Genomic DNA, 22,769 nt, shown 5'->3' with positions numbered 1-22,769 from the left:
CCATACATTCCCTTGAGCTGTATAGTTAAAAGCCACACAAAACTGCAGTATATAGCTAAATGTATTGGGGCGCAGGAGTATCTGCAGAAAACGTCGGCATATCCTTACACATCATGCTCCTGAGGTATATTGTCAAAATGAACCACTATAAATGTCATCTATATGAAGCAAATGTGAAAATATCACTCCTCACGGTGTGACATGTCAGAGTGCTCATGGGTGTTTGTTTTACACAGAAACAGGTACATTTCCTCATCTACTAGCTCAACATTCTACAAAGCACAAGCACTACACTACCAGCCAATTTAAAATATGATTTATGCATCTAGCAAGACCTGATTTTTAGTCAATCATACAACCAAAACAAACAGTGATGCTTTAGATAGTAAATAGGCTTTGACGCTTTATTTTACAAGTCTTTAACATTTCACAAACTCTTTTATAAACCATATAAAAATTATTTACACATCAAAAACTTTTAAACTTTTGTAATCAATCTTCATATTTGGCTATTTAACACTCACAAGTCATTAACAGCTCTTTATATGCTTGCTTCATATGCACCCTCCACCACAGGATGTATTTCCCCCCCCATTTAAATGCATCATTGTGTAACAAGTGCTTATGCTAAAACAAACTTAAAATTAAGGATTTACAGTTATGCTATTACAACATACATATGGTTTATTAACAGTTAGGTAATTTAAACCGTACAATGTTCCTCAATGTCTGACACGGACCAAAAAGCAGACTTAGTTGAGCATAAAAATTTATGTTAGCTTCAGAGATGCAATGGAAATGTCATGAAACAGAAAAGGTTAAAGCCAAAAGGCATATTTGAGCTGACCTTTACATTACGTACCTGGCTAATTACTTCCCCTTCTGCATTAACCGCATAACTGAGATTTAAAGGTTAAATTTCCACAGATGCTTGATATTGGGCTTATGAATAGATAAGGAAATGTTGCAAATGTTTCAAAGGCTCTTGTGCATTTAACCTGAAATGGAAAACAACAATGCGAAACCATTTCAGTCAAGAAACAAGACTTCAATGAGGCTAAGAAACCAAGTCTGAGTCAATGAGAGGTGCCATCAAGAAGTAAAAAGGCACAAATAGCCATTAAACTAAAAAAGATGAAGCTATGGAAATGAGTGTTTCCGAATGCTAACTTCTGATTAAAAAGACAATTATTGGAGGAACCTCTCTCTAAGCCGTTTAATAACATGTCAGTTGCACTCTCAGAGCTGTTAAAACTTCATCAGATCACAAGAATAAAAGGATTCTCAAGCTGGCTCTGGTTCACGCATGTTGGTCTGAGGTGGCATGAGCATTAGCAGAGTGCAGGTGGACGACACGCTAGAAAACCGCACATGGAGCGAGTTGTTACTGTTCCATCCAGGAATCACAGAGGATTCTATTGAGTTGACGCACTTAGAATCAATGTCAGAAGCTGGACAAAGTCCTAGACATAGTCTCTGAAGAACCAGGTGGAATTTCCTTCTAAAGCTATGGTTGATCCAGAAGTAGAAGATACAATTGAGGAAGCCATTAGAGGTTGGTAACCACACTGCAATGAACTCGATCCATTCGGGGACACCACTACCTGAAATAGCTGTGAACAGGGGGAAATGCTTTAGGACTTATTCTTTCTTTAATATATTAGCATCATGGGCACTATAGGACAATTAAAAAGCAGCATGTAATACAGACAGACATTATGGTCCACTTATAATAAGTGTTTTTATTGGGACTATTTCAGGCCGGTCTGGTAGGTACTGCTGCGGAGGAGCACAGTCCCTGTGTGACTCGCCATAGACATAAACAGAGAGAAGTAGCTCTGGCTGTTCTTCTGCAAGACGCATGGAGTTCTCTTTTTTAACCGCTAGAGCGCAAAAAGTTACAGACTGCTGCTTTAGGTGAAGAAATTTAAGTAATCAGAACTTGCAGATGTTTATTGAGGAATCATGCATTTCAGTTGCTCTGAACTTGAAATATTTGAGTAAAATAATTTAAACATTTAACTTAAAAATACAAATGTAATCTAATTTTTAGTAGTGCAAACTTGATTAGCCAATTCAATAAATGCTACCTTGCTAATCGGTTACACACTTTGATAGCATTAGCATAGCACCTGCTGAATGAAGACAGAAATATAAATTAACTATACCTGTTTTCAAACTAAGCTCATGCTCCACTTGTCACCTTGATCGTAAGCATACAAAAAATTATATATATAGAGAGAGAGAGAGAGAGAGAGAGAGAGAGAGAGAGAGAGAGAGAGAGAGAGAGAGAGAGAGAGAGAGAGAGAGAGAGAGAGAGAGAGAGAGAGAGAGAGAGAGAGAGAGAGAGAGAGAGAGAGAGAGAGAGAGAGAGAGAGAGAGAGAGAGAGAGAGATAAGCATTTATGTCCCTTTTAAGTTTCATGGGAAAGCATGCTGGGAAATAGAAATCCCAGCCCAGTTTCAGTTAAATTTGAGTCAAGTTGAGTAAAGAATCAAGTTCATAAAAACCCAAACAATGAAACAATTCAGATTACTTAATGTGTTAGTTCAGTGAACTCAAAAGAAAAAGAAAGTTATAATTACTCATAAAAGTTAGTTTGTTAGAACTTAATTGTTGTATTTGAGTTGGCTCGACTCAAACAAATTAATTGTGCACGTAATTGTACATTATTACTACATTAAAGGGGTACTTCAGCGCTGGGAAGATGAATCTGTATTTAAACTGGGTCATCAATATAGTAGAAATGTGAAATTATTTTTGAATTTGGTGCTTTCTAGACTGAGAGAAGACAGAAAATGTATTTGTCTCATGGGGATGAAAGACTACAATTCCCAGAATGCTTCTCTGCCCTGTGAGGCCATTCCCAAAGCCAGCAACTTGATTACTGTGACTGAGTTGGAGAAGACACTACAATTAAAAACTGAACATGTCTGTTCAATATAATGAGTGTGACAGCAGAGCACTAACTGCTGGAGTCAGATAAATGAGCTGATGAGCTCTCGTGATGCAACATGACATCATGACTTTGCGTAAACATACACGCCACTTTCTGAAGCCAAGTGGCGTGTTATCTGTACGCATTGAGCTATCCGCGTGTATGTTTACGCTGTGTGATTCCGCGTGTATGTCTATGCCGAAACGAACTATCATCTCCGCCTGTATGTCTACGCCGTGTGATTCCGCCAACCTGATCTCACAGAATTAATGTTTATAGCCTAATTTTATATTTTGGAGCAACTAACTCCACTCCTACCCTAAACCTACCCACTCTCAACACAATATAAAACACGTAAAAGTAACAGGCAAATAAATGTACAGTCACATGTATTTATTGCAAAAACGGACCAAAAAACTATAAAAGTATTAACTCCTGTTGCATTCCAAGTCTTCTGAAGTCATACGATATCTTCATGTGAAGAACAGAGTGGATCTTGATGTTTTATTCGTTGAAATGATAATCGCTCCCCATTGTGAACAGAACACACACGCACTCGTTAATATTTCGGATTCAAATGATACACACAAGTTGATTAGCGCGATCGGTCACGAGACACATGACAGCCAATGGCATTTTACAATCAAAGATGACGTAATTGGTCACGAGAGCCAATTGCATTTTACAATCAAAGATGACGTAATGACGCTATTGGTCACGAGACACACGACAGCCAATGCTGTCAAAGCTGACGTGACGTTACTTCCGGCGGTAATATTTGAAATGTATTAATATTCGGCGGATGGACTCAACGTTCTGATCGCTTTTGGGGATTTTCTTCACACAAATCAATCGTTTGGCCTCGGAACACCTGGAATATTTGTACTTTCTGAATAAATTGTGCCTGCAGTCGTATCTGCCTGTTATATCCTGTTTTTTTATAATACACAAATGGGTAGGTTTAGGGAAGAGTTTGAGATACGCGTTCAAAATGTGTCTGAATGTGTGTCCAAGGTAAATGGATTTATAAGCATGCTAAATTATGTTTTTTTGAAAATGTAAAAATGCTGAATGTTTCTTGTGATGGGAATATTTAGGGGTAGGGCCAGTGTAGGGAGGTAGAATGAAACGGCGTTGATAAACACGCTAAAAAGCGATTATGCGTCTTCATAGCACGCCAAAATGGCATACGAATTGGCTTGTCATACATACGCCATTTCATGAGATCAGTCTGCGTGATGAGAGCTGAGGTAATCGCGACTACACTCGCGGCATACATTCACAACGCAAGTTCAGTCTGGGGCGTTGAAGTTCATGCCTTTGCAAGCTTAACTTTCATAGAAATTAATCTGAGAAGTTAAAAGACTTCCATTGCTCACCATAGCTCCGTTTAAATGAGTGCCTGTAGCTGCAAGCTGAGAGTGAGTGTGATCTCCATCCCCCATGTGAGGGTTCAAAACATGCGGAAATGGCTCCCTCTGCTGGCTGTAGTCTTTAGCCTTTGGCCAAACATTCCTTCTATGATGGAAATATTGTCAATTTGCATCATAAGAGGAATTTTTCCAGAAATAAAATGCATAAATCTCGTCTCAGGGGGATATGAGGGGGGAAAGCACAATTATTTGAATATACAGGGTTTCTACTGATACAAAGCCATATGCTAATCGCTGAAGTAACCCTTTAAACATTTTAATTTGTAATTAAAATACCATAACTCTACCTTATGGTGATATGACAGACAGCTCAAAAGACTCAACAGAATTAAAATATCTAACAATCACTGTGCTTTCTCTAAAAGGCTGAAGACGTGGTTGAAAGCGATGAGAATCATTTTTGTGCACAAAAACATACAAAAATAATGCGCCTGATTTAGGAGTAAATTCTGATTAATTTGCATGTAAAATGGACCGTTACGAAACTCCTCCAGATTCAAAATCACTTCATATACCACTGATTTGGTAGTTAAACGAGTTTTATGTATTAGTGAATTCCAAACATGCTTAAATCGGGAGCACATTGCACAGTTATTCATAATTAGCATAATCCCCGCCCATGAGTTAAAAAATGCAAATGACATGACCAGGAACGCTGTGGAATCTTCTGGACTTTTTCTCAGGTTTGGCTCCAGTATTTGGGCATAAATGTTGAAGAGACTAATTGACCAGATGAATAGGATTAAATATTAAATGATTGTGTGTCTACTAAAGCATTTTTAGCAAGCTAAAATACGCCTGGTGCTCTTCTGAAAATGGCCAGCTGGAGGTGCTTGAAAGCGCTTTGTAAGGGCAGCGTTTTTCCAGCTGAGATACTAGCTTGGTTGCTGTGATACGGAATATCCATGGCAGTAATGTGTTACTAGTATCTAATTTTGGAATATTTTACTGAATATAAAAATGCAGTAAAAAGCAGTATTAACTGAATTATTGTTGTTCAGTCGGTGTACAAGTGGGATGATTGGTTGGTGTAGTTTCTGTCCCACCCCTCCTCCACAGAGATTGGATGGCCTGGTAAAAAGTGTGCTGACGAGTGCTGCCTATTGACCAACATTAAACAGTTAAAATAATAAAAACATGGGGCAAATCAACTCTTGAAATATTATTATGGTAGGCCTACATGCAGAAGGTGTCATCAGTTTGCCTAAATTAGAACGCAGAACATTCAAATGTTTTACGCACCATTATTACGTGGTAGGGTGCAGGTGTACATTTAACATTTTAAAACACAAACAGTTTTGTGAATCCGAAAATATACATTAGAGCGGCCTTACGAACAATTTACACACACATTCGTTCTGCTCGTGTTTCTTGAATGAGGCCCATAGACTTTATTCAACAATTCAGTTCTGTTCTAGCCTGTGCCGGTCTCCTGTTGTAAATCCAGTGCAACTCCCCTGTCATCACCTCACGGAGAGCTCATGTGAACAGCAGTGGCTGCCGTAGAACTTGAAACCGCTGCACTGTTGAGTAAACCGCACAGGAGACAGACAGGCTAGAATGAAATTGTTGAATAAAGTCATTTTTGTTTGTTTTTGCCATAGACTGTAAAAAAATTATGGACGTAGTGTCCGTGACGTTACCCATAGGTTTCCGATAAGCCGCTCTAAAGCTTAAAGTAGGGGCGAGCTGGGCGTTGCCATCTTACGAGCGTGTCATCGCGTGTCACTCCCGGATAACAGAAAATGGGCAAAGAGGTCGGATGTGGGCGGAGCTTGGGTGACGCAATGATTATAGACGGATAAATGGCTATCCCCGTCACGCAAAGAAAACCACGCCTTTAATTATGCAGAACTTTAAGGCTTAGCATATAACATAAACGAATGAGTTATAAAAAAAAAAAAAAAAAAAAATCACCCCCTTCACAGTTGTCATGAAGGGCAAAATTAGCCATATAGGCCAAAACAACAATTTGTACTAGGCTGTAAACATGTTTTTTTTTTCTGCTGTAAAGTTGAGCATTTTAACATGGGGCTCAATGAGATGCTGCTCCCTTCTGGAGCATGTCCCTAGTGCCCAGTCGATGAATTGCAGTTTCCATTACTTCCGTATTGGCTTCAAGAGAGATTGCGGGAGGTTGCAGCTTGATTTTTGTGCACAAGAATATTCTTGTCACTTCATAACATTGAGGCCGAACCACTGGAGTCACAGGGACTATTTTAACTATTTCTTAACTACCTTTCTGGGCCTTGACATTGGTTATGAGTGACGTTGCTCTCTGGGGGGTGGGGGGGTGGGGGATGTAAGAGCTCTCAGATTTCTTTTTTCTTATATGAATGGAAAAAATATCACCATTCATATAAAATCAAATCACCATTGTCTCCTGATTAGTATGGTCCACTAAAGGGACATTATGGTGGGAAAAGTATAGGATGGATTTTCAAAGCTTTTCAAAATGTTTGCATTCTCCCCAAGAAACTCTTTGTTTATTGCAAATGCAAAGTTTCTCAGAGGAACGCAAAGCATTTGTAAGAGTATGCAAAAGCATTGACTAATTATTTTTCCTCCACCACCATGTCCCTTTAGGGACTCCCTACTAGTCTATCCCAAGTACAATTTTTTTTTTAATTCAGTACAATTAAATATGGACATTTCACTCAAGTATGTTTTTGTCACCCTCCCTACAATATATTTGGCTCAATACAATCTCTTTTCATTTCTTTACACACCTTTAGTCATTTAGCAGAATGCTCAATCTGCTCCATTCTAACACAACCAAAGTACACAGTAACCAAGGGCTGTCAAACAAGTGTCATAAAAGTAGGCAATTTAAACGTTATGTTGGAGGGTTTCAGTCTCCTTGCCTCGTCTTTCATCTCGGCTCCCCTAGATCTCTGTGATTATCTCTTCATGTCTGCTGAAAACAGCTCCAGCAAGCTACGGTCATTGCACCTTTCCTTATCAGGTTTTGTAGTATTCTTTTTTATATTTCCCTCTTTAGTCAGTGACTGACCGGACATAGGCACCATAACCACAAATAAAGTTAAAATGGCTGGTAATACTTTACAATAAGGTTCCATTTGTTTGTTTACATTAATTAACAATGAAAAATAAGTAATTTATTAATAACAATTATTAATACATTTATTTTACCCAAATTGCCATTGGGTATGAAATTTGCTATACAAATAAACTTGCCTTGCCTATTAATTTTAAATGTTAATTGTAACATTTACCAATACATTATAATAATCATAAAATGCATTATTTAAAAGATAACTCTGTTTAATAGATATTTCACCCAAAAATATATGCATAATTTACTCACCCTTAGGCCATCCTAGGTGTATGACTTTCTTCTTTCAGCCAAACACAATCAAAGTTATATTAAAATATCCTGGCTCTTCTAAGATTTATAATGACATAATCGTACCTTTTTGAAGCCCACCAAAAAGTGCATGATCCATCATAAAAGTAATACATATGGCTACATTGGAGGTTAATAAAGGCCTTCTAAAGCAAAGCCATGCATTTTTGTAAGATATATCCAGATTTTATAAACCACTAGCCCCTGCTAAAGGCCCTACGCGTCTAGTTCTGGTGGATGAAAGACCTCTGACCCGATGCATGACGTAGGAGTAGCACAAGCTTTGACGCCTCTTGCAAATCAATCAATCTGTTATATTGAAGTCCTCCAACATTTCTCTTTAAATTCTTGTTTTAGACTTCTAATTCATGACCAGTGTTTACTTCCACGTTCATCAATACATCATGCGCCAGGTCAGAGGTCAGTCTTCCACCGGAACTAGACTCACGTACATGCATTACTTTTATGATGGATGCGCTTTTTTGGGCTTCAAAATCTACGGTACCATTCACTGCCATTATAAAGCTAGGAAGCGCCATATATATATATATATATATATATATATATATATATATATATATATATATATATATATATATATATATATATATATATATACACACACATACATACATTTCTGGGTGAACTAATCCTTTAATATTGTTTAATGGCGCAGGGCTAATGAACTAAAATTACAGTTTTATTTAATGAATTAATAAATACAAAGTGTAATTAAAGGGGTGGTTGAATGCGATTTCACTTTTTTAAACTTAAAGCTACACTGTGTAACTTTTTTAGTTTATTCTTAGCTAAAATCACTTAGTTCTTTCAAAAATATATGTGCTCATTAATGTATATTTACTTCTTTCAAGTAATAATGTATTCTCGTAATTTTATAATAAACAATTGAAAATACATACGTGTTAGGGGTTCGGATGGCGGTCGCCATGTTGCTCCTCCATCTTGAAAGTACATTTGCCAAAGAGGGACATACCCGTAAATTCAAGCTTCGCTTTTCGCGTTTTTACACTCAATGGCACTGTGTCGATTGTGAAGAGGAGTATTGCTTAAGGCTGCTATATGATGATGGAGGATCACTCTTAAGCCCCTTTCACACTGCACGTCGGACCCGCAATATTCCCGGAGCATTGCCGGGTCGCCTTCTGTGTGAAAGCAACCAAGTCCCGGAATTGATTACCGAATTCGACCCGGGTCGGGGACTTAGTAACATTGCGGGATATGTATCAGAGTCGCCAAGAAAGCGGAAAAGAGAATTAAGACGGCAACGCAACAGGCAAATCAACAAGACAAAAGTAAATATTGTAGTGGCCTTTCCAAGATGGAAAGAGCTCATGAGGAGAAACGATTTTAAAAAGAACGCTGGCGTTGCCTGCTTTCTTTTCGACAGGTAATATTAATTCAGCCTATTTGTGTATATTGGAAGTTTTATTGTTGCTTGGCTAATTATATCATGGTGTGCTGTGCAAAACACTAGAACGACGTCTAGGATAGTTTTCCTCGCGTCAATGATGAAAAAGTATTGTTTACCTTATAACATAAATCCGTGTTCTATGACGGATAACATGCGATTAATATTTTAATTGCATTATAATTTGTTTGCCTTACGCTAGTGATGTCGTACAATACACACAATAACGATAGCACTGATAAAAGAACCTGATAGCTGATGTTAGCAATGGACTGGTTAAAAATAACGAAAACGTAAAACTATTATTCATTTTACATAGATTAATTTGATCATAGATCATTTGGTAAATTAAATAACTGCGAATTAGAATAGTTTTCAAAAGTTACCTCATCACATGAAGCAACAGTCACCGAAGAGGTCGAACTGGAAGCCATGACTAAATCGGCCACCGTAGGAGTTGAAACGAAATCGAAATTGAGAGGAGCAGAAACTATTATACACTGGATGGTCATATACCTTTACACCGCTAGATGGGGGAAAATATCACACAGTGTAGCTTTAAGTTAGTGTGTAATGTTGCTGGTTTGAATATAAACAGTATCTGCAAAGTTACAGCGCTGAAAGTTCAATGCAAACGGAGATAATGTCTTATAAAGTTACGGCAGTTTATTGCCTACAAAAACGTCCGGTTTGGACAACAACGAGCTTCTTCTCGGGTTGGTGACATCATAATAAACACTTGCTAGTCACCGCAGATGTGACTTCTGCCCATAATGGTAAGGGGAGAGGCGTTTAAGGACAACATGTGCTTGGCACTTCAGCCAATAAAATAAAATACATGAAACTATATTTGGCCATCTAAGACCATTGCGTTTTTTTGAGGGATGGGCTTCATAGAAGCAGGAAGCAAACAAGCCGTTCAAAAGACATTGGAGACAGCGGTGTGGAATAAAGGTAAAACATAAGAAAATACTGCGTTAGAAAAAGAAGTATTAAGACATGTTATACTGCATCCCATAAACACAACCAAGGCTAGAAAAAAAACACAGAACCACCCCTTTAAAACGGTAAAATATCGCTTATTGTTATAGCGGAACCTTTTTGTAAGTTTACCAAAGCAACTAAACCAAAATACATCACCTCAAAATATTAGGGCTATCACTGAAGCTAATTATTTATGAAGTTCCTTTAAATGAAACGCAAATTAAGTTAAAAAGTGTCTGTAAGTGTATAAAAAACATTGAAATAACTACTTTTATGATGGCTTGTAACGTTTGAACAATGTTTACTTCCATTCTACATTAAAAAAGAAAGATTGGATATTCTGCTTTTGTGTCTGGAACAACAGGAGAATGAACAAACCATAATCAATCGAGATCTCACCATTGTAAAGCATGATGACCATGCAGGGCGTCCAGCAGGTGTAGTAAACGGTCATGACTGGTACTAGGACACGTAAGGCAACTTTAGGTCTGTATCCTCCACCCCAGCTGTGTCTTCTCAACTTTAACCTCTGTCTCTTGGCGGCTATCCACAGCCTGAGGTTGCAGAAGGTCATGATGGCCGAGCACGGGAAGAAGATGAAGCACGTCAACGTGAGGGAGTAAGAGACGTTGCTGGAGTACAGGGGGTTGCAGACGAGAGACGCTCTGGAGAAGTGCACTTCAATGATGCCCGCCGGGAACGAGATAGGAACGAGGAGGAGCGGAGGGAAAATCCACGCGAACGAGATTAAAAGCAGCGCTCTTCTCCTGGTCAACACGGTGGAGTATTTCAGAGGGTAAAACACCGCGATGTACCTCTCCAGACTGATGGTTGCAAGCGTGTACATGCATGTGGAGTAAATAGTTGCGTTGAAAAATGCGACCACGTGACAGAAGGGGTCCGGGCCCTCGTTATATTCCTTCATGAAACTCACGCACAGATTTAGCGGCATGATAAGCAGTCCAAACGCAGAGTCTGCTCCCGTCAGCGACAAAAGAAAGTACCGCGAGTTCCTCGACCACCCCGATACAGCTGAAGCTATGACCATCACCACGGCAATGTTTCCCAAAGTTATCATAACCCCCAAAACGGTTATAATTCCAATTTTAATGGGTCGGTGAGCCTCCAGCGTCCCCTGTAGATCCGTGTCATTCAAGTCCACAGCTGTTGAGGGGATGGAGAGGTTGATGCTGGACATCATGGCTCATAATTACTATAATTGACTCATGGTGATTTGAAAAATAACTATTTTTCAAACAGGCTTAACAAAGATCAACTGTATGAAACAAAATCTACATGGCAAAAGCTTCAGGAAAGATGAACACCTGTAACAAATCAAGCTCAGTCACGTGATGCCACCATGTTCTTAATTACTTTACAGGTGCAAGTGAAACTCAGTCGTGTTTTAACCCTCACACGGTGCTTTTCCCCTTTACATTCAGGGTCTTTTGATACGTTAGGACCGAGCACTTCTAAACTCATTTATGCTGTCTTTTTTGGAGAGGTAATTTACTCAAAAGCACACCATTATCTAGTATATGAAATATTAAGGCCTTCTAAAACGTTATCACATGAAAAATAAATAATACGTTTTTTAGCATATTAGCCTTGGAATAAGCTGGTGTGTTCCAAAACAATGACAAAATTCGCATTTAGGCGATATAAGCATTCAAACATGGATCACAGATTTTTATGACATCACCGCTGACTTCACCTTTTTATCACATCTTCTGTCAAATCATATGCTCTCTAGAATCTGCTCTCTAGAATTTTTTTTTGGCATCTTCTGCTTTTATATATATATATATATATATATATATATATATATATATATATATATATATATATATATATAATTTTTAGAAACATCAAATACAAAAACAAAGACCCTATGACCGTTAAAAATAGTTTAGCATGTTTTTGTTCACAGGAGGACACTTTGTGAAACTTTTGGGGGAATTGTGCAAAACCCCACTTGTTGTATTTTGAATATTTATCTCTTGAGTTATTTGGGCTCATGTATGTTGCTACATTAGTGAAGTCACAACAAAAAAAAATTTCTTGAGATAGATAGATAGATAGATAGATAGATAGATAGATAGATAGATAGATAGATAGATAGATAGATAGATAGATAGATAGATAGATAGATAGATAGATAGAGCAAAAATATAAATAAATAATTTTTCAGAAGCATTTTAATCCAAAAACGATTTTCTTTAAAAACATGTTTATTTATAATGCCTAAATATAAGCAAATAGCCCTATATGGTGTCGTGTAGTATGGTTTCATATAACTTCAGTGACCCAATAGTTCCTAAGAACATAATATGGCATTAGTTAAATGAAACGTGTTCAGAACACTGTTCACTGTTGTTTTAATTCAACATGTATGCTGTCGACACAAGTTTTATTGGAAATGTCCACTGTTCTAAAGTTGTGATTACAAGCTCGTCACATTCAAGTGCTTTGTTTTCGGAAAGAGCAGGAATCATGGAGGACACCAGGTTTATTCTTTGCCTGTTTATTGGGAAAATCGTATTAAAGCCAAAAATACATTTAGCGTACCATTCATTGACAACCATTTAAACATTTACTGTGCTAACTAGATAGTCAATTGCTGGAATTACGATCAAATATATGCTATATGGGCTTTAAATGATTATGTAAATTCATATATGCACTTTTAACGACAAGATAAGTCAATGTAGCTGTTGTGGAAAACAACTAGACTAGACTAGAATGTAGTCATAGCAGCAACCGTTCTGCCCTCCGCCATGTTTAAAGTCCCAGTGAACCAGAAGTAGCAACAGATTTCTTAACTTGCTCAGACTAATTGTTCACTCTAAGACCTGTAATGTGTACTAACAAAGTAAATAGGGTCAGTTTTGATTTCATGAGGACTTTAAAGTTTATGGCACTTGTATCAGACTTATCCCTTGGCTTTCCAGTGATAAATATGACTTGAGAGTATTCATGACCAATCTTTAACATGGAAACTTGTATATAAATGAATTAAAATAATGGACGAATTGGGCATACTGAGAAAGAAAATAATAGGGTCTACAATACTACAATAATTTAATATGCATGTCGATGATTCACATTTTTATTGCTGAAAGTTCTGTTAAGTCATTGGGACATTTTCAAAATTTCTTTAAATGTAAAGTCACCATGATTTTAAAGTTGACATTTCTTATTTGTTTATAGAATATTGCAGTGTTTATTAAAAATAATAGATTTATTTATTATTATTTTTTTTAAATGTATGTGCTCTCTTAATCAAAATAACTTCCCCTCCCTCTTGCAGCAACCTCTCTTTCCTCTGATGGCGTTTTTACTGGCATGAGGTCATTCACACGAGGAGGGCGGAGCAACCTGTCATTCACATGAGGAGGGCGGAGCAACCTGTCATTCACACGAGGAGGGCGGAGCAACCTGTCATTCACACGAGGAGGGCGGAGCAACCTGTCATTCACATGAGGAGGGCGGAGCAACCTGTCATTCACACGAGGAGGGCGGAGCAACATGTCATTTACATGAGTAGGGCGGAGCAACCTGTCATTCACACGAGGAGGGCGAAGCAACCTGTCATTCACACGAGGAGGGCGGAGCAACCTGTCATTCACACGAGGAGGGCGGAGCAACCTGTCATTCACACGAGGAGGGCGGAGCAACCTGTCATTCACAGGAGGATGGCGGAGCAACCTGTCATTCTCACGAGGAGGGCGGAGCAACCTGTCATTCACACGAGGAGGGCGAAGCAACCTGTCATTCACATGAGGAGGGCGGAGCAACCTGTCATTCACACGAGGAGGGCGGAGCAACATGTCATTTACATGAGGAGGGCGGAGCAACCTGTCATTCACAAGAGGAGGGCGGAGCAACCTGTCATTCACATGAGGAGGGCAGAGCAACATGTCATTCACAGGAGGAGGGCGGAGCAACATGTCATTTACATGAGGAGGGCGGAGCAACCTGTCATTCACACGAGGAGGGCGGAGCAACATGTCAGTCACATGAGGAGGGCGGAGCAACATGTCATTAGGTGTGTTCGACATTGGCTGCGGCTGGATGCATGCGATCGGCGAGAGTAGCCGAGTGCAGGCGGGGAGGAGCTGCAAACGGAGACGTGAAGTCGGACACTTTCTACCTCCCGTGGTGACGGTTGCGCTGCATTTGCAAACTTTATCACAGCTGAAGTTAAATAAATGCAATATTTCTCAAATACACAGATGTTTCAAATGACAGTTTCATTCAATACTTTATGTACTGTTTAATAAAGCGTCTATTTGGACAAGATTAATGTTCAACATATAAACATACACTATCAATGAAGTGTTGTCAACGGTTTTTATCAGTTTTAGTTTGATAAACATGATGATATAACATCGCGGCTACATCAAAAGAGGTTTTACTGTTATAAATAAATGATTTGTGAGCATTAGCATAGCGTAAGGTTTTAGAATAAACACGAAACACACGTGGTCGCTGTCATGCGGTGAATCGGCCAATCATGGATCAGCTGTGTCGTCATCAGAGCTCTTGCATCCACCTGCAGTCCCCCTTGAGAATCTGCAGCGGCTGCATCAGCCGGCTGCTCTCGAATCGCTCTCGCGGTACTTTGTTGACATACGTCACAGTCACGTGCTGTCGGCGCTGTCTCAAGTCGGACAACATTTCTAACCGGCATGCAGTGCTTCAAGTCAGCCGCCGATCGGTCTGCGCATCGCTAGGTGAAGTCGAACAAGCCTATTCACATGAGGAGGGCGGAGCAACCTGTCTTTCAAACGAGGAGGGCGGAGCAACATGTCAGTCACATGAGGAGGGCGGAGCAACCTGTCATTCACATGAGAACAATTCATGACTTAAATCTATGCATTTCAATGGCAAAATGATTAACGTTGAATTTAATCTGCAGCAGTCAGGTGGTACAGGTCAGTGCTCTTTAAGTTTTTCATGTTTATTATTATTGTGTAGTCATGTGCTATGACGCTTTAAAAAGCTCTGCTGTGTGCGTTCATGTGTTTTGAATTAGTGGGAAGTTCAGATCATTTTAATGACCCGGATCTTTGAATCTCGTTCAGCAAAATGAACAAATCTTTTTTCAAGTAATTTCGTTAATTTAAGCAAAATCTAATTAAAATGTTACATATTACAGTTTTCAACACATTTAGTACTTTTGGAATAATAAAAAAAACTATAAGCTAATGCAGTCATGGCCAAACTTTGAGAAAGAAATGATTAATTAATTGCTAAGCTTGCTTCAGGCTGTATGCAGGCAGTTAGTTCACCTCATGATCCAAATTTTTTCTTTAGTCACTTCACATTTAATCATGTCTCTTCCCTAGAAAGATTAGTTCCGTCATCATGTCTGATCTCGGCCGTGACAACCTCATATGTAATACATGCGTCCGGAAACAGAAAAGATTAGTTAATCTCTCGAGTCTTCGAGTCATTCTTTCATCGAGCCCCAGCCCCATAGGCAAGGCTATGCAGTCACCGGAAACAGAAAAGATTAGTTGAGTCTTGAGTCTTCTCGTTCGAGTCGTCCGTTCAAGTCCTCATAGGCTGAATGCAGAAACAGTTCACCTCTCTCGAGTCTTCGGGGTCTGACTCTGAGTCTTGTTCTTTTGTCACATGACCGCGCCGGTTCAATGTCTCACAACGTACACAACATTACAGTCGTATTATTGACTGCATGTTGTAATATGTTTATTATTATAAAATTATCAGAAGAAATGGGCAATAAACTTTTATTATGCCTATCCATTCTGACCAACCCAATGTGTCCAGGATTCATTGGAAAAATAATGATTAAAAAAAACTACGCACTTGTTTGTGAGGAAGGCTGTGAATGAACTGATTTCTGTATACAACACGGCTGTCACGTCACATGACAAAAGACCGAGACTCGGACAGAAGACTCGAGAACTAATCATTTCTATTTCAGGTACAGACTGCATAGCCTCTTCTATTGGGCTGGGACTTGATGAACGAATGACTCAAACCCGAGACTCGAGAGATGAACTGATCATTTTGTTTCCTGTACAGAACATATGGGATGTTGCGCATGCGCCGTCAACACAAAATGAACAAATCACTCTCTGAGACAACCCGTTGTTCTCGAGTTATATTAAAGATTAGTTCAAAATAATCTAATCGTTCATGAACGACACATCACTACTGTTTTAAAGGAGGCGTGGCTTTGGAGACGCTCTGAAGGGAGGGTGGGATCAAAGCTAGCTTGCTATTGTTAGCATCTCTGAAAATTGCCTACCCTACCTTTAAGACTCAAATTAGATACAAAAGTTTGAATGAAGTCCCTAAGTGAACTGTGCTGAATTAAAGGATTAGTTCACTTTAAAATATTTAAAATGTCTAGTTTCCCAACTTACGAAAAAAGCGTAACTGACGCGACGTATGACTTTGAACTGCGAGAGGCATAAAACTTTCTTCATAAGTTGAATACAGAAGGCGGTCTGGTGGAAGCTAGATATCTTACTTTATAAAGTCTTAATATGGAGATTTTTCTTTCACAAATGCACCAGTTAGCTCCAAAAGGCCTTTATTAACCCCCTGGAGCCGTGTGAAGTACGTTTATAATGGATGGATGCACTTTTTTGAGCTTCAAACTTATGAGCCCCATTCACTGCCGTTATAAAGCTTGGAAACAGCAGGATATTTATTAACATAACTCCGATTGTGTTCATCAGAAAGAAGAAAAACATTTACACCTAGGAGAGCTTCAGAGTAAATCATGAGGTGATATGGCGTTAATATTGTAGCATTATTACAAACAAATATATTGTTATCCACAAGTTGATGTATATATTGCTATATAATAGATTGTCAGACTCTATCACTGCAGTCTCTAACGTGAGATCACTGCTAAAGCTATTATATCCAGATGCTATCTGTCATTTCAACAGTTTTTAGATTCTCTGAGATCTTTCTGTCAAATGCATTTCTATTCATTCAAGGAATAACGTATCTAGCGCCTGAATGTAAAGAGTTGAATAAATTGGTTGCCCTGTTTTGTTAACCACCATTTAAAACTCATTTCTTGGGTAAATTATAGCCTATTCTAGCATCATTACTTTATATTCACCTGTTGTGTGTGCTTCGAGTATCAAAATAACATAATTTAGGACATTAACAACATTAAAATTAAAACACAATGCCAGTAGATGACGGAAGAGTAGATTATTGGCTCATTAGCTTTTTTTCTATTTTGAATGAATATTTATAGTTTATCAGATTTATACCACTAAAATAATATTTTTTTTTACTTTTTGTACTATGAAAAATATATAGGCAAATTAGGGAACATTACAAAGTCTAATGAAAAACAAATATCTGACTATTTCACGATAAATCTTTATATAAATCAGGTCTGTGTTGTTATGATGAGAGGATTTGAAGATAGTGGGACGATTCGTGTGAAAACTTGCACTAAAATTAATTCAGCGTTTTGAGACTGTATAAACTTGTTTTGATCGATACTGAGAGGATTCTCAGTAATATTTTTCTTAATATTTGCCAGACATTGCTGCAAAAAGGCTATAGTGAAAATGCTGTCTATCCTGCTTAATCCTATTTTAACAGATTGACAGTGCTGAGTTGTTTGGAACTATTGAGAGCTCTATGGCTCTGGTCAGCACGATACTGCCTTTATCTGATTACATAGATAGGCCTATAGATTTATATAGATCAGTTGTCGTAACTCTGTTTTTCACTGGCACTGGCCAAAGCCTGATTGGTTTGAGCATGTGATTGTGATGTACTCTTAATACAAGCATGCAAAAACATAATAGGCCTACTTCAGTTCTCAAAAATATAAATATATTACTTATTTTTTACAAAATTAATAGCCTTGTCAAATGACTATTGTTTTAATTTATATGGTGGAAAAGGTGACGTTTGCTAAAAGGATCGAGTGAACAATCTTTAAGAAACGTATCTACGGTTGTATTTTGTAATACAAAAAAATATTAACCTTTGTTATTAGACACATTTAGTTTTGTATGGTACTTGGTGTTTCCTATTGTTACTGTACTAGCATCTTGCGTCATCTAGACAATGCGGTCTCTCTAAGAAACTTTCAATTTAATCAGAAATTGTTTAAACAGTCAATAAGTGGATAAATTACTACTTACTGCTTGCAGGAATACAGTTCCCCTTTCTTCAGTTTAACTCTGAGCGAAGCTTGCTTGAAATGGGCAGAACAAATGAACGATGTTGTGGTATCCGATTATAATAAACCTCAACCATGACTGTTGACATATGAAAAGTCCTCACGTCTCCTGCACAGCCTAAACATGACGTGTGTCATATGAGCTGCCGTTTTTGCTGTCTTCGAATGTCTTGTTTACCATCAGTAGATTCAGCGTTGTCAGTTCCGCCTGACAATGAACATGTTTGGACAGATGCAAATGTTGGAGGCGTGCATATAAATGATCCCCAACGCCTGCATCACTGTTTGGTTTATGTTGAGAAGCACTTATTTTTCCGTGGTGTTTTGATTCACGAGATTTACAAATGAAGGAGCAGGCAATGGTGTTTGAGAGTCACAGTATGTGATGTCCATGTACTGAACTCTTATTATTTCACTATGGCAAGGTTAATTCAATTTTTCATTCTAGGGCACCTTTAAAATGCATCTTTTGTCCTGTTGATATAGGCAGTTCAGGGGTTCAGATTATCAGGAAGCCTTAATGAAGATCACAAATCATTCAGTCTGTCTGTGTAATTATTATTACACTCAACCCAAACATGGGCAAGAGGGACTTGTGAATGTTTCAATCATCTTTTGATTCAGAAGAGGCTCTTGATTTGTCTCTCTGTAGTGTCAAACGAATATATTAGTTCACAATCTTGGTGTTTTTCTCTTTAATAACATCACAAAACCTCCCAGCTGTAATTTGCAGCATGACTGCTGTAGTTAGTACCACCAAATGACAACTGACATGAGTGAGCATGAAGCTTTGATTGAAACTGTCTTACAGAAAATTGAGAGAGTGGGAAGTAAAAGTGGAATTTGATTGAAGACGTGCAGTGCTTTGCTGTGTAAGTATAGTCTCGTACGTCACCTCAGATGTTTGCTCATCTGACATTCTATTGTTGATTCACGGGAAAATGAAGTTTTCATGACGGATCTTTATTGCAGTGCGATGGTTTGATGTGTCACTTTAACTCTTGACATGTGAAGGCTTTGGCCTACTTGCAGATTAGGCCAGGTTATGACGAAGATTCTTAAAGGTCCCGTTCTTCGCGTGTTTTCGAAGCTTTGATTATGTTTACAGTGTGCAATATAACATGAGTTCATGTTTCGCGTGTTAAAAAAACAGTATTTTTCACACAGTTTACTTATCTGTACACCGATGTTTTCCGTCCTAAAAACGGCCTGAGGATTTCCCTGTTCTATGAAGTCCCTCCTTCAGAAACACGTAACGAGTTCTGATTGGGCCAGCGCTTCCCGTGTTGTGATTGGACAGCAGCTTAGCGCACTTTGCCCAGAAAGGTCCCGCCTCTTACCATAACGGGGAGATGTAAGCGCTGAATGCGCGCTCTTCTCCAGGTGGGAGAGCAACAAGACCACGCCCCCTATTTTGCGTGTTCTTGTGGCCGGAGGGTTAGTCAACAAACGGTTCTAGTGACGTCATTCCTGAAGAAAGTGCAGCGGTGTAGTCCAAACCGGGCGTTCGCTGTAGGCTTTGAAAGGAAACTTCTGTTAAATAAAATATCTCGCTTGGCATTGAACTTTGAGCTTTATAATTTTACAGATATTATTTATGCTCTAACAGCAACATTACACACTAACTAAAGTTTAAAAGATGGAATCGCGAGGAACGGGACCTTTAATGGCTAATCTTTTCATAAATGAATCGCTTAAACCATTAGTCACACTGAGTTATAAATATACCCATTTGATGTAAAATAACAGTTTGAATCTAAGCAGGGCCAAAACCCAACTGAAACCATATCTATGCCAGTTCTTTTAACTATTTGTATTGTCAGCTTCCAGTAGCAGGACACTTGGCATGCTTTGTTTGTTTATTGACTTTCCCCCCCTAGTATTAATCATAATTAGGTATAATTTTGGAGCTTAAACACTCAAAATTCATCCTGTGAAACCGTGTTAAAATTGGACATCACCATGGAAACAGTACTTTAAATTATTTTACCAGGCTCAATTTTTGTGATATCAACTTCAAAAAAAAACTTTGTTAGACATATGGCTTTAAGATTCAAAATTAGTTTTAAGAATATTCTTTATTATTACTTAATTTTTTTTATTGAGCATTGATAGAGCAACAGATAACAGTGTGAAAATAAATCATAAAATTGGTTTATTGTGTTTAAAAACCTTATGTGTATAAAGTGGCAAGGTGGGCCTTTTGCCCCACACATTATTTATACAAATATTTTATATAAAACAATGTTTTACATTAGGTCTAATTAAGTACTTGTTCAAAACAATCACTTTAGCAAAGATTGTACCATTTTCTGCTTATTTTGATAAAATAATAAATTTTTGTTCAATAAATATAGTCTGAAAATCTGGAAAACATTGAATGTGATCCTATAACAATGTAATATAGCTTTACAGTAGTAACAAATATATATGAGTTTATTAGATGATTAATATCATATTTTTAAATATGACGGTTTCATTATAAAAATGGTAATTATCTCTAAGGTGGACACCCAAATGAATATATGATATTTACAATCTGAATGTAACCATGACATGCTCTTTAACTGCAGGAGTGCCTTGTACCCCAAATACCATACTATTATATATTTTTCCATTATTGAAAAACTGTTACTTTAATTACATTCACACAGAGATGGCAGATAAAAGAAAAAAAGAGGGAAATGTCTACGGAACAAAAGAAGGCTTATGGTCAGGCAAGAAGTATCACTTTCCAGCGCTGGAGAGAACTCAAGGAGTATGAAGGCCTGCAATCGGACACTGAGGTTGCTTTATTTCTTCTGGATAAGCGAGTAGCATTGGTTTAGTTTTATTGCACGGTGGATAGTGTTCACCGACAATGTTTCCTGGAAGTATTCCTGAGTCCATGTTGTGATTTCCATTACAGTAGCATTCCTGTATGTGATGCAGTGCCGTGTAAGGGCCCGATGATCCCGGGCATCCAGTATGGTTTTCCGGCCTTGACCCTTAAGCACAGAGATTGTTCCAGATTCTCTGAATCTTTGGATGATATGATGCATTGTAGATGATGATAACTTCAAACTCTTTGCAATTTTTCTCTGAGAAACTTTCTGATATTGCTCCACTATTTTTCACCACAGCATTGGGGGGATTGGTGATCCTCTGCCCATCTTGACTTCTGAGAGACACTGCCACTCTGAGAGGCTCTTTTTATACCCAATCATGTTGCCAATTGACCTAATAAGTTGCAAATCCGTCCTCCATATGTACAATTTTTTTACGTACAACTTTCTGGCCTCTTATTGCTACCTGTCCCAACATTTTTGGTATGTGTATCTCTCATGAAATCCAAAATGACCCAGTATTTGGCATGACATTTCAAAATGTCTCACTTTCAACATTTGATATGTTATAGATATTTTATTGTGAATAAAATATAAGTTTATGAGATTTGTAAATTATTGCATTCTTTTTTATTCACAATTTGTACAGTCACACAACTTCTAGCTGAGTACACATATATAAAACAAACAAACAGAAAAAATAATAGAATAGTTAAGTGCTAGTTCCAGGTTCTGCTGGAAAAAATGTGCATTAAAATGTTTTTTGAAAATAGTTACAGACTTGGCTGCTCGAATTGAGATAGGCAGGTCATTCCACCAGGTGAGAACAGTCCAGGAAAAGATCTGTGAGAGTGATTTCATGCCTCTTTGGGATGGCACCACGAGGTGTCGTTCACTTGCAAGAAAGCAAGCTTCTGGAGGTTGTCTGAACAAACGAGTCTAGGTATATTGGTGCAGAGCCGGTGACTGCTTTGTAGGCGAGCATCAGTGCCTTTGAATTTGATGCGAGTGGCTATTGGCAACCAGTGCAAACTGATGAAAAGAAGCGTGACGTATGCTCTCTTCGGCTCGTTACTCTCGCTGCTGCATTCTGAATAAGTTTCAAGAGTTTGATAGTGCATGCCAGAAGGCCATATAGAAGAGCATTACAGTTGTCCAGTCTGGAGAGAACGAGAAATTGGACCAGGAGTTGTGTGGCCTGCTCTGATAGGAAGGGTCTAATCTTCCTAATGTTGTATAACGCAAATCTGCAGGACTAGGCTTTAATGTGGTTGGTGAAGCTTAACTGGTCATCAATCACAACTCCAAGGTTCCTGGCTGTCCTGGAAGGAGTTGTGGTTGATAAACAGAGCTGAATCGAAAAATTGACTAGAGATGGTGAGTCAACTCAAAAAGAGTTAATTCCTCGACTCTGAATAGCCCCTGAGTCGGGTCGACTCCAGCTTAGGGATCTACTCTTGGTGTCGACTCTGTTGCTGCGTCCAAAATTGCTCACTTGTTTACTGGTTCTCTTATCCCTATAAAGCGAATGGCAGTTGAGTGCACTATAAGCAAGGAGTGAACGAAATGAAGTGAGGAATTCAGACGCTGACATGA

At 38.4% G+C, this 22,769-nt stretch overlaps 2 protein-coding genes across 2 annotated transcripts; one reads left to right on the top strand and one right to left on the bottom strand.

Moving 5' to 3' along the window:
• Window positions 1-386: 386 nt before the first annotated feature.
• zgc:162592 (uncharacterized protein LOC561993 homolog) lies at window positions 387-11,485 on the bottom strand. The gene is made up of 2 exons (XM_067415408.1): window positions 10,551-11,485; window positions 387-1,613 (listed from the first exon to the last, which is right to left on the bottom strand). The coding sequence occupies exons 1-2, from the start codon at window positions 11,350-11,352 to the stop codon at window positions 1,285-1,287; spliced, it is 1,131 nt and encodes a 376-aa protein (XP_067271509.1). The 5' UTR covers window positions 11,353-11,485; the 3' UTR covers window positions 387-1,284.
• Window positions 11,486-13,540: 2,055 nt separating this feature from the next.
• On the top strand, window positions 13,541-14,248 carry LOC137082599 (uncharacterized). Its single transcript, XM_067447890.1, has one exon. The coding sequence runs from the start codon at window positions 13,541-13,543 to the stop codon at window positions 14,246-14,248; it is 708 nt and encodes a 235-aa protein (XP_067303991.1).
• The last annotated feature ends 8,521 nt before the right edge of the window (window positions 14,249-22,769 follow it).

The sequence above is a fragment of the Pseudorasbora parva genome, chromosome 1, assembly GCF_024679245.1.
Source record: "Pseudorasbora parva isolate DD20220531a chromosome 1, ASM2467924v1, whole genome shotgun sequence".
Lineage (NCBI taxonomy): Eukaryota > Metazoa > Chordata > Actinopteri > Cypriniformes > Gobionidae > Pseudorasbora > Pseudorasbora parva.
The sequence above is the reverse complement of the archived record's forward strand: the minus strand, read 5'-3'. Positions and strand labels throughout refer to the sequence as shown.